Here is a 12430-nt window from a genome sequence, read left to right on the forward strand (position 1 = left end):
GATAAACAATAATGGTGATAATGGGCATCCTTGTCTCGTTCCTTTTTGGATCTTACAATCATCCGTTAACACCAGATTTATAATTAGTTTGGCTTTTTGTTCTGAATAGATTGCTGTTATTCCTTTTAAAAACTTAGAACCACTTTTGATTTGTTCTAACGGCTTTGTCACGAACTTCCAAGAAACATTATCAAAGGCTTTTTCAGCATCTATAAACATCATTGCCGCTTTCTTTTCATTTTTAGCCTCCAAATATTCTATTATATTCAAAATATTCCTTATATTATCCTTCATTTGTCTTCCTGGTAAAAACCCGGCTTGATCTTGATGTATATATTGATTTAATGTTTTTTTTTAATCTATTAGCTAGAATATTTGCAAACAATTTGTAATCATTATTTAACAAGGAGATAGGCCTATAATTTTTAATTTGCAGCAAATCTGTGTCTTGTTTTGGAATTACTGTTATATAGGCCTGTTTCCATGTTTCTGAGATTTCGCCTGTGTTCAGTATTTCATACATAACATCTTTCAGTGGGTTCACTAATTGTTCATTTAATTTCTTGTAATATTTTGCCGTAAAACCATCCGGGCCTGGAGACTTGCCATTTTTAGAGCTTTTTATTGCCTCAAGTAATTCTTGCATTGTTATCTGGAAATTAAGAATGTTCCTTTGTTCTTCTTTTAAATATGACATATTGCTACTTCTTTTTTTTTTTTTTAAATATTTATTAGGGTTTTTACAGAAAAAAAAAGAAAACATCCAATAACAATATACAATATTGCTTTGTTTAACAAAATTTCATATCCTCTTTGAACTTCCTCACGCCTCCCACTCCCATTTGCATCATTAATAAATTTTGTCCAGCAAATTATCATCTTATTTCCATATTTTAAAACCGCTTAATTACAATAAAATTGTTCTCCTGCAAATTTGTTTTTCTTAATCTCTCTTCTCATCAGTTCCTGATCTATTTTAGTGATGGCCAATTATTTATAACTAAGCATCTTTTTTAACATTCCGATAAATCATAATATTTTTGTAGATAAATCTTGAATTTCTTCCAGTCTTCTTCCATCCTCTCTTCTCCCAGGTCTCGGATTCTGCCAGTCATCTCCGCCAGTTGCATATAGTCCATCAGTTGCGTCTGCCATTCTTCCAGTGTGGGTAGATCTTGAGTTTTCCAATTCTTAGCGAGTAGCATCCTTGCTGCTGTTGTCGCATACATGAAAAATGTTCTATCTTTCTTTAACACCTTCTGGTCGACAATGCCCAGAAGAAAGGCCTCTGGTTTCTTGGTAAAGGTATACTTAAACACCTTTTTCAACTCATTATATATCATTTCCCAGAAGGCCTTCACCTTAGGGCAAGTCCACCAGAGGTGATAGAATGTTCCTTCATTTTCCTTACATTTCCAGCATTTATTGTCTGACGAATGGTATATTTTAGCAAGTTTAACTGGGGTCATGTACCATCTGTATATCATTTTCATTACATTTTCTTTCAAAGCATTACATGCAGTAAAGTTCAACCCAGTGGTCCACAACCTTTCCCAATCCTCAAACATAATATTATGCCCAATATCCTGTGCCCATTTTATCATAGCCGATTTAACCATTTCGTCTTGTGTATTCCATTTCAACAGCAAGTTATACATTCTTGAAAGTACCTTAGTCTTAGGTTCTAACAGTTCTGTTTCCAACTTCGATTTCTCCACCTGGAATCCTAACTTTTTGTCACTTTTAAAAGTTTCCTTAATCTGAGCGTAGTGTAACCAGTCTCGCACTTTATCCTTCATTTTCTCCATACTCTGCAATTTCCAATTATCTCCGTCTTTTTCTAACAGTTCCCAATATTTTGGCCAGTAGGCTTCCATATTGGTTCCTTTTCGGGCCTTAGCTTCCAAAGGTGAAAGCCACCTTGGTGTTTTATTTTCCAGTAAGTCTTTATATTTAGTCCAGACATTAAACACTGCTTTTCTGACAATATGGTTCTTAAAGGCCTTATTGATCTTAACTTTATCATACCACAAATATGCATGCCAACCAAAAGCATTGTTGTAACCTTCAAGATCTAACACATCAGTGTCCTCAAGAAGTAGCCAATCCTTTAGCCAGCAGAAGGCTGCGGCTTCATAGTACAACCTTAAGTCTGGCAGGGCAAAGCCTCCTCTTTCCTTTGCATCTGTTAATATCTTAAACTTAATTCTGGGCTTTTTGCCCTGCCAGACAAATTTGGAAATATCTCTCTGCCACCTCCGGAAACACTCTGCTTTGTCCACAATTTGCAATGTTTGAAACAAAAACAACATCTTTGGCAGCACATTCATCTTAATTGCAGCAATTCGGCCTAATAAAGAAAGCTTCAGCTTTGCCCAGCTTTCCAAGTCTCTCTTAATTTCCGACCAACATTTTTCATAATTGTCTTTAAATAGACTCAGATTTTTAGCTGTTATATTTACCCCTAGGTACTTTACCCTTTTCACTAGTGATAATTCTGTTTCTCTCTGAAACCGTTCTGACTCTGTGTCTGTCATATTTTTCCCTAGCACCTTCGTTTTTTGTTTATTTAACTTAAATCCTGCCACCTGACCAAAATCATTTATCAATTGTAATACTCTTTTCGTACTAGATTCTGGCTCCTGCAATGTCAATACTAGGTCATCTGCGAAGGCTTTTAGTTTATATTGTTTCGCTCCGACCTGGATCCCCTGCACCAACCGGTCCCCTCTAATCAAATTCAAGAGCACCTCCAGAACTGAGATAAATAACAGAGGGGAAATCGGGCAGCCTTGTCGTGTTCCTTTTTCAATTTTAAATTCTTCTGTTACCACATTGTTAACTATCAATTTAGCTTTTTGTTCTGAATATATTGCATCGATCCCATTTTCAAAACCCCGCCCCACTCCCATTTCTTTTAGATTTCCCTTCATAAATTTCCAAGAGATGTTGTCAAAGGCCTTCTCCGCGTCTATAAATATCAGTACTGCTTTAGTGTTTATATCTGTTTGCAAAAGTTCCAAAATGTCAATAATGTTCCTTGTGTTTGCAAACATGTGTCTGCCCGGGAGAAAGCCGGCCTGGTCTTTATGAATTACTTCATTTAAAACTCTTTTAAGTCTGCATGCTAAAACATCAGCAAATATTTTGTAATCCACATTTAGAAGGGAGATGGGGCGGTAGTTCTTAAGTTGTGTTTTTTCAGTTTCTGATTTTGGTATCAACGTGATAAAAGCTTCCTTCCACGATTCCGGCGCCTTCTTTCCCTCCAAAATTTCATTGCTGACCTCCATCAAAGGTTGGATCAAATAGTCACTCATTGTCTTATAATACTTGGAGGTCAGTCCATCTGGTCCTGGAGATTTGCCCAGCTTCATGTTCTGAATGGCAAGTTCAATTTCCTGTCGTGTTATTTGACTGTTCAGTAGTGATCTATTTTCTTGTGTGAGTTTTTTAAGACTGTTTTTCTTCAAAAATTGTTCAATCTCAACCTCATTTTGCGGCCCTTGAGTATATAATTTCTTAAAATATTTCTGGAAAGATTTCCTGATTTCCACAGGGTTCTGAATATTTCTTCCTTCAATTTCTAAATTTGTTACTGTATTCAACTTTTGTCTCTTCTTCAACTGCCAGGCCAGCAGTTTCCCACATTTATTTGCCGATTCAAACGTTTTTTGTTTCATTGACTTAATCTTCCATTCTATTTCCTGATTTATCAATTTAGAATATTGCGCCTGATGGAGTTTAATTTCTCTCAGAATCGGCTGCGACTTCGGATTTCCTCTTAGCTTCTTTTCTAATTCTTTTATTTTTTCCAAAATCTTGTCTTTCTTTTCATTTTGTTTCCTTTTCTTGATAGCATTCTGCTGTATTAGGAACCCTCTCATCACAGCTTTGCTTGCGTCCCAAATTGTTCTTTTTTCCACCGTTGTGTTCAAGTTTATTTCAAAATAGTCTTTCAAAACTTTTTGGGCCTTTTTAACAATCTCCTGATCTCTGAACAAATTGTCATTCATCTTCCATCGAAAGGAGCCGGTTGGTAGTAATGTCAAGTCCATTTTCAGAGCGTTATGGTCGGAGCAGGTCTTTGGGCAGATTTCCACTTTTCTGACCTTAGGTGCCAGACATCTAGAAATCCATATTTGGTCGATTCTTGTCCAAGTCAGATGGGCTTCAGAGAAGAATGTTCCTTCCTTTTCCAAGGGGTTTCTCGTTCTCCAAATGTCAATCCAATCCATATTGTCTGTCATTTCAAAAAAGGTCTTTGGTAGTCTGCCATTTTTGGTAACTTTTTGGCTTTGCGACTTATCCATGTTAGTTGATACAATCCCGTTCATATCTCCCATCAAAATGATGTTGTCAAAGTCCAGATAATCCAGCATGCTCTCATGCAACTTCTTATAAAATTCCGATTTCCCTTCATTTGGTGCATAAACTCCTAATAACAAAATTTTTTCACCTTGATGCTGTATTTCAACTGCCAAAATTCTGCCTTGTTCATCTTTAAATAATAATTTAGGTGCAAGGCTCTCCTTTGCATATATCACCACCCCTCTCTTCTTGACTCTGTCTGAAGATATAAATTCCTGGCCTAGTCTTTTATTTACCAGAATTTTTCTGTGGAGCCTGGTCACATGTGTTTCTTGCAAGCAAATAATGTCCAATTGTTCCTTTTTTAATATGTGGAAAATTTTCTTCCTTTTCTCGGGAATGTTACAGCCATTTATGTTCCAGCTCAGAAGTTGCAGAGACATCCTGTAAGAATCTGGTTATTTTTCCGGGGGTGGAACTTTGTCAACCAAGGGTGCCGGTTCCTTTGGTGCTCCAGGCTCCGGCAATGATCCAAGTCCTTTGTGAAGGTCTTCTCCGTACTGGTTCAGAAATTTATCTCTGTCTTCCAATGTTCTGATTTTGATCTTCCTTCCTCTAAAAGTAAATGATAGTCCTTGAGGGAAGTCCCACCTAAAGATGATTGAGTTGCTCCTCAGTAGTTTTGCTAGTTCTGAGTATTCAGATCTCAAGTCCAACAGCTGTCTAGGAATATCCTTATAAATTTCAATTCTTTTACCCAGAATGTCCAATGGGTTTTTGTAATGTAGGCCCAGAATCTTATCCCTTTCCTCCTTTGATCTCAGTGTTATCAGGCAGTCTCTGGGTTTGTCTTTTCTTATCAATCTTCCCAGCCTGAAAGCTGGTATAATTTTAAAGTCTTTTTCCTCAAGTTTCCACTGCACAGAAATTATTTTGGTCAGGAACTCAGCCAGTTTGTCTTCTTCTACTTCAGATACAGATCTTATCCTTAAATTGGTCTCCCTATTCTTCAATTCAATCATCGAAAGGTAGGTCTGATGTTCACCCACTTGTTTGTTGAGTGGTCTTACTTCTTTTTCCAACTGCCCAAGTCTTTGGCTCGTGTCTTCAACCAATTTCCTGTTTTCCCCTGAAGCCTCCTCCAATTTCGCGATCGATTGAGTGTTCTGTGCCACCTGCCCAGTTATTCTATTTAGGCATTCTGTGTTCTGGTCTATTTTCGCAGTTTGCTCGTCGGCCTTCTTGTCCAAAGATTCCACTCTCTTGTCCAAAGATTCCAATTTTTCATAGATTTTTTCTAAAATAGAGGAAGCTGATCCTGAGGCCATATCCTCCAGTTGTAAATCCTCTGTCTCTCCTCCCCCTGCCTGTGGCAAGGAGGCAGCTTCTTCTTCAGAGAGTAAAATAGGCACAGACGATCTACGTTGCTGTAGAGTTGAGGCTAAAGTTGTTTGTCTCGTTCTTGGTCTTTGTTCTTTTTCCTTAGTCTCCTTAATCTCCTTTTTCTTTGCGCCACTCATTCCAAACTTATCTAATAGTCAAGGTCAAACTGACTGTTCCCATGAGAAAGAGACAACCCAAGTGCAGCACTCAGCCAGCAGGCCAAGAAATAGAAAGTAAAATAAAGTCACTGCCGTTCAGTCCAAAAACCTCTAGGGGGAGCCTAAAATGTCTTCTCAGAAGGATTACTCAAAAATAAAAGTTAAAGTCCAAAAACCTTCCAATATTAAGTTTTTAGCAGAGTTGGTAATATATAATCACAATGTCTCAAAACAGTGCTTGCTGGTACTTCAATTGATGTTATAAAGTAACAAAGTTCATACCTCTCAGATTTTCCCAGTTATTGTATCAAACTGCTTGGGTCTGCAAACTGATTGTTACTGTTATCAGGCAGTTCCAGACCTGGTTTCTCTCTTTAAAATTGTAACTTTAGCAGAAAGAGATTTCAAAGTCCATGCTAGCAAGTAAGTCCAGTGCTTAAGCTCCTTTTCTGTCTTTAAATACAGCTCAGTGAATGCCCAGATCCAATCATAGAAAACAAGGTTACTCACAGCCTCCACTCCTCCAGCTCTTTGTGTTCAAGTTCAATGGCGGCGGAAGACGGACTTCCTTTTTCTTTTTCGTCCTCCGCTTTCAGCCAAATACAACTACTTTAGTCTCGAATTGGTCTCCAATCGATTAAAAGTCTCTTTACTCACGGATTACTTAGTTTAAGAGCCAAATCCAGGAAGAAAGGTCGGCGCTCACCGGCAACGGCTTCGCGGCTTCTCTCCGCCGATCGCGGAACGACCCTCAGCGCCGCTGCCTCCTTCACGGTCCAGAGCCCCTTACGGGGTTCCTTCCACGTTTCGGGGGCAGCTTCTGGCGCCCGCCGGGTCCCAAGGCTGCAGGCTTCTGCCGCCTGCAGTTCTCCGGTGTGGGTCTCCGCTTCGCCGTAGCGGACGACCCGATCTCGAGCGGAGTTCCCTTCCCGGTTAGGAAAGGGCAGCCATTACCCTTCGCGCCGCCTCCGGAAGTCTCGACATATTGCTACTTCTGATGTACTCTTCTATCTTAAATGTTTTTTTCCTTTCCCTTGTCTATACAGCTCAGAAAAATATTTAACAAACCCTTCTCTTATTTCAGCTTGTCTGTAATTCTGCCATTTATGTTAATTTTATTTATGGAGTTCCTTTGATCACTTTTTTCAACTGCCAGTCTATCAACTTCCCCAATTTATTTGTGTGCTCAAAATATTTTTGTTTTACTCCTTTTATTTTCCAGCTAATTTCCTCGTTTATAATAATTGAATATTGGGTTTGTAATGTTTTGATTGCCTGTTTTACTGCCTCTTTATTTTCCTTATTTAGCAGCTGTTTCTCCTTTTTCATAATTTCCTCTAATATTTCTTTTTTTCTTTTTTCTCTCTCAGTTTCCTTTTAAATGAGCTTTGTTGTATAAAGAGTCCTTTCATTACAGCCTTACTTGCATCCCAGACCATCTGTAACTTTGTTTGCCCTTGACTGTTTATTTCAAAATAATCCGTCAAGGTCTTTTTTGCTTTTTCGACAAATTTTTGAGTCAGTATTTTTTGGAGAGGGTTTTAGTTTTAGAATTTACTAGATCTGATTCAAATCTGGAAGTCTCCGTCAAAAATCATCTTTTTTATCACATTTGAAGGTTTCAAATAATTGATAATATTGGAACCAGTCCGAGCCTTGATCTCTTAACTCTTTGAAATTTATTAATTTAAACTGGTTCTCTTCCTCTATTAATAATGATTTATAGACAGGCCAATTTCTGTTTGTGTTTTTCCTTTTAATGGCAAGAGCTTCAGTTGGGGAGATCCATCATCGCACCTTAGGCTCGAGAAGGTCCTTATATTTTTCCCAAACGATGTAGAGGGAATTCCTGATGACGTGATTCAAAAAATTCTTATGAACTTTAACCTTTCCGTAGCCCAGGTATGCATGCCAGCCAAACCTGTTTTTGTACCCCTCCAGGTCCAACAGTTCTGGATTTTTGAGTGTGCACCACTCCTTTAACCAAGTGAGACAGGCGGCTTCATAGTACATTCTTAGGTCTGGCAGAGTTCCCTGATTTGGACACAGCAGGGAATACTCACTTAATACAAGCAAGGATCTTTGTGCTGAATCCAGCATGTCACTGGAGGACTGAGGAGCACCCACAGTGCTGAACCATGGCTTCGTAAACCACAGTTGGACAGATTTGCCTGTATCCCACATAGTCGCCATTTTCTGTACCAATAGCTTTGAAGAAGGACTTGTCTTCCTAATCGTAACATATACTGTACCTCCGTGTTCAAATGTTCAGTGTTTTATCTCTTCCATATGTCTTTTTTATGTAACTTGATTTTAAATTTCTCATGTCATATTATTCCTTCATTCAGTAGCTTCAATATTTTTACCTGGTGTCCTTTAGAAGTGCCAAATAGTAATCATTTGCTTTTATGTCAGTGGATTTTGCCTGCTATCTGTAGTGCAAACAACTCTATCCCATTCAGTAGACTCTTTGGATAAAGAGTGCTGAATTCTCAATAATGCCATTCTTAACTTAGAATTTTAGTTTATGATAATGGAAACATAAAATGGCCAAAGTAAATGGAATAATTTATAATAATAGATTTAAAGCTACACATTAGGTTCTGCAGATGAGTTTAAATACCTTTGATGTCAGTAGCTGAAAATAAAATATGTGATTCTAAAATCTGAATGTTGTGATTTTGTATGACCGTTTATGGCTGCCAGAATGTAGAATGTAGTTGTTGATTTGAGTATTATAAATCATGCACATGTGTCAAAATTTCCCACTGAGTACAATGGGTATTACTTCCATGTAAGTTCACATACATCAGATTTCAACCTTAGTCTGGGATTTGCTAACAAAACTATAATCCATAATAAGGCATGGTATGTGGGAGTAGATCAAACACCTCACCTTGATAGAATAAGTTGGCATCTATGCATGCAAACCACTGGACCATCATGATGATGTGGTGTTATCTGATGTCTTTTTAGGGTGGCAAAATCAATGAAAGTCCCCGTGTATGAAACACCAGCAGGCTGGAGGTTCTTCTCAAATTTGATGGATTCTGGTCGATGCTCGCTTTGTGGAGAAGAAAGCTTTGGCACTGGTGAGACAACATATGTTCTGTGAAGCAAAACTATCAAATGTAATTCCATTATGGTTTATTGAGGATTGTACATTTTAATCTAAACCTGCATTGTGACAACCAAACCAAATGCTTCTTAGCAACCACCTGTGGTGGTCCTAGAATCATAGAATCATAGAATCATAGAATCATAGAGTTGGAAGAAACCACAAGGGCCATCGAGTCCAACCCCCTGCCAAGCAGGAAACACCATCAGAGCACTCCTGACATATGGTTGTCAAGCCTCTGCCTGAAGACCTCCAAAGAAGGAGACTCCACCACACTCCTTGGCAGCAAATTCCACTGTTGAACAGCTCTTACTGTCAGGAAGTTCTTCCTAATGTTTAGGTGGAATCTTCTTTCTTGTAGTTTGGATCCATTGCTCCGTGTCCGCTTCTCTGGAGCAGCAGAAAACAACCTTTCTCCCTCCTCCATGTGACATCCTTTTATATATTTGAACATGGCTATCATATCACCCCTTAACCTCCTCTTCTCCAGGCTAAACATGCCCAGCTCCCTTAGCCGTTCCTCATAAGGCATCGTTTCCAGGCCTTTGACCATTTTGGTTGCCCTCCTCTGGACACGTTCCAGTTTGTCAGTGTCCTTCTTGAACTGTGGTGCCCAGAACTGGACACAGTACTCCAGGTGAGGTCTGACCAGAGCAGAATACAGGGGCACTATTACTTCCCTTGATCTAGATGCTATACTCCTATTGATGCAGCCCAGAATTGCATTGGCTTTTTTAGCTGCCGCGTCACACTGTTGGCTCACGTCAAGTTTGTGGTCAACCAAGACTCCTAGATCCTTTTCACATGTACTGCTCTCAAGCCAGGTGTCACCCATCTTGTATTTGTGCCTCTCATTTTTTTTGCCCAAGTGCAATACTTTACATTTCTCCCTGTTAAAATTCATTTGGTTTGTTTTGGCCCAGTTCTATAATCTGTCAAGGTCGTTTTGAAGTGTGATTCTGTCCTCTGGGGTGTTAGCCACCCCTCCCAGATTGGTGTCATCTGCAAATTTGATCAGGATGCCCTTGAGTCCATCATCCAAGTCATTGATAAAGATGTTGAATAAGACCGGGCCCAAGACAGAACCCTGTGGCACCCCACTAGTCACTCTTCTCCAGGATGAAGAGGAACCATTGATGAGCACCCTTTGGGTTCGGTCAGTCAGCCAGTTACAAATCCACTGAGTGGTAGCATAGTCAAGACCGCATTTTACCAGCTTCTTTACAAGAATATCATGGGGCACCTTGTCAAATGCCTTGCTGAAATCAAGGTAGGCTACATCCTCTAGGGTCTCATTTAAACTTTGTAGTTTCCTGCCTGTATTGGAAAAAATACATAGTAAATGGGCTACTTCATCTTTGTGGCTAAAAATTGTGAAGGCTTACATTAGTCCATAATCTGAAAAAAAATCCATTCTATTGCGTAATTGATCAGGAATCTGTCAAATGCCCTTGAAAAACTCAAGCTTTTAGATATTTTCAGAAGTACAAACTGAAAGAGATAGCCCATATAAATTCACTGATATGCTTCTCGCTAACTGTTATGGGTAACCAGCTTGCCATTCCCATCCTATAACACCAAAAATGACTGAAATCTAGCCTTGGTCTTTCAGTCATTTATTTTTTAATGCTTTGTTTACCAGCATTAACATGCAATGAAAAAAAAAATTACATATGAATTTAAAAGCACCCATTTCCTCCCTTATTAAGCATGCCCACACTTCCGTAAAATCAGTGTGTATGTTTTGTTGTTTGTTTCCAGAAAATATTTTTTTAGTTCAGATGAGACCTGTTCATAAGGCTGCTGCATTCATAAGACTGCTGGGTTGAAGCCTTTACATATATTCTTATGATAGTATTTGGCTTTGCATTAGTCACAGTAGCAAGATGAAAGTCAAAGTCTCAAACTGATGGTATTGTAGTGTATAATATGCTTAACATGTTTTAACTATGTTTCTGCTTGGAATCCTTGGGTGATAGCCAAGTAAAGAGTCGACCCACTAAAATTTTAACTCAATTGATTTCATTGGGTTTACTCAGAGTATGACTAATGTTTAATATCACCCTGTGTCTCGGGGTTGGCCCCTGCTGATTCTGCATTCTCAGTTCTGTATTTGAGAGTATTTCCCCATATTGAGTGGGTTGCTTCGTAGTCAAGCCAATAAGAAAGAAGGGCTTTCCTTAAAAAAAAAAAAATTATTCATTTTTCCAACACATAATAAAAAACAAACACAAGACAAAACAAAAACATACACAACATTAAACATATACTGACTTCCCCATACCTCCCTTTCGCTGCATCCTTATTCCAAAATTCTTTAGCAACCCTTTAGTCAGTTTATCTATTAATTCCCTTTCATTAAATTTCCTTAAACTTATCAGTTACAGCTGTAATTCTCTACTTCTTACCCCTTGACATCTTAACACTCCTCAATTTTACAACAGTTTTTAAGATATGATTTAAATTTCTTCCAGTCCTCTTCCACTGTCTCTTTCCCCTGGTCTCGGATTCTGCCGGTCATCTCTGCTAGTCCCATGAAGTCTGTCACCTTTGTCTGCCATTCTTCCAGAGTAGGTAGTTCTTGCATCTTCCAATACTTTGCCAGAAGAATTCTTGCTGCTGTAGTAGCATACATGAAAAAAGTCCTATCCTTCTTTGGCACCAGTTGGCCAACCATACCCAAGAGAAAAGCCTCAGGTTTCTTAGGAAAAGTCCACTTAAGGACCTTCTTAATTTCATTATAGATCATTTCCCAAAAGGCTTTAATCTTTGGGCAGGTCCACCAAAGGTGGTAAAAGGTACCTTCAGTCTCATTACATTTCCAGCATTTATTATTGGGCAAATGGTAGATTTTTGCAAGCTTGACTGGGGTCATGTACCACCTGTAAATCATTTTCATTATGTTCTCTTTTAAGGCATTACATGCCGTAAACTTAACACCAGTGGTCCATAACTGTTCCCAGTCAGCAAACATAATGTCATGACCAATATCCTGTGCCCATTTAATCATAGCTGATTTCACCGTTTCATCCTGTGTATTCCATTTCAACAGCAAGTTATACATTCTAGACAGATTCTTAGTATTGGGTTCTAACAGTTCTGTTTCTAACTTTGACCTCTCCTTCTGAAATCCTATTTTCCTGTCCTGCTTAAATGTCTCGTTTATCTGATGGTAATGTAACCAGTCTCGAACTTTGAACTTTAGTTTCTCATAACTCTGAAGTTTAAGCTTCTCACCATCTTGTTCTAGGATTTCACAGTATTTTGGCCAATTAGAATCCATATTAAGTTTTTTCACCGCCTTAGCTTCCATTGGTGACAACCACCTGGGAGTTTTACTTTCCAACAAGTCTTTATATCGAATCCAAACATTGTATAATGCTTTCCTAACAATATGGTTTTTGAAACTTTTATACACCTTTACCTTGTCATACCATAAATATGCATGCCAACCGAAGTT

At 38.6% G+C, this 12430-nt stretch overlaps 1 protein-coding gene across 5 annotated transcripts in view; it reads left to right on the forward strand.

Moving 5' to 3' along the window:
- PGM5 (phosphoglucomutase 5) overlaps positions 1-12430 on the forward strand; it is a 187259-nt gene that overhangs the window by 142322 nt on the left and 32507 nt on the right. For all 5 annotated transcript variants that reach the window (XM_081930625.1, XM_081930621.1, XM_081930622.1 and 2 more), the window contains exon 7: positions 8829-8944. In XM_081930625.1, coding sequence (XP_081786751.1) covers positions 8829-8944 — 116 coding nt within the window. The remainder of the gene's footprint in view (positions 1-8828; positions 8945-12430) is intronic.

This window comes from Podarcis melisellensis (genome assembly GCF_964234715.1).
Source record: "Podarcis melisellensis genome assembly, chromosome: 11".
NCBI classification, from domain to species: Eukaryota; Metazoa; Chordata; class Lepidosauria; order Squamata; family Lacertidae; genus Podarcis; species Podarcis melisellensis.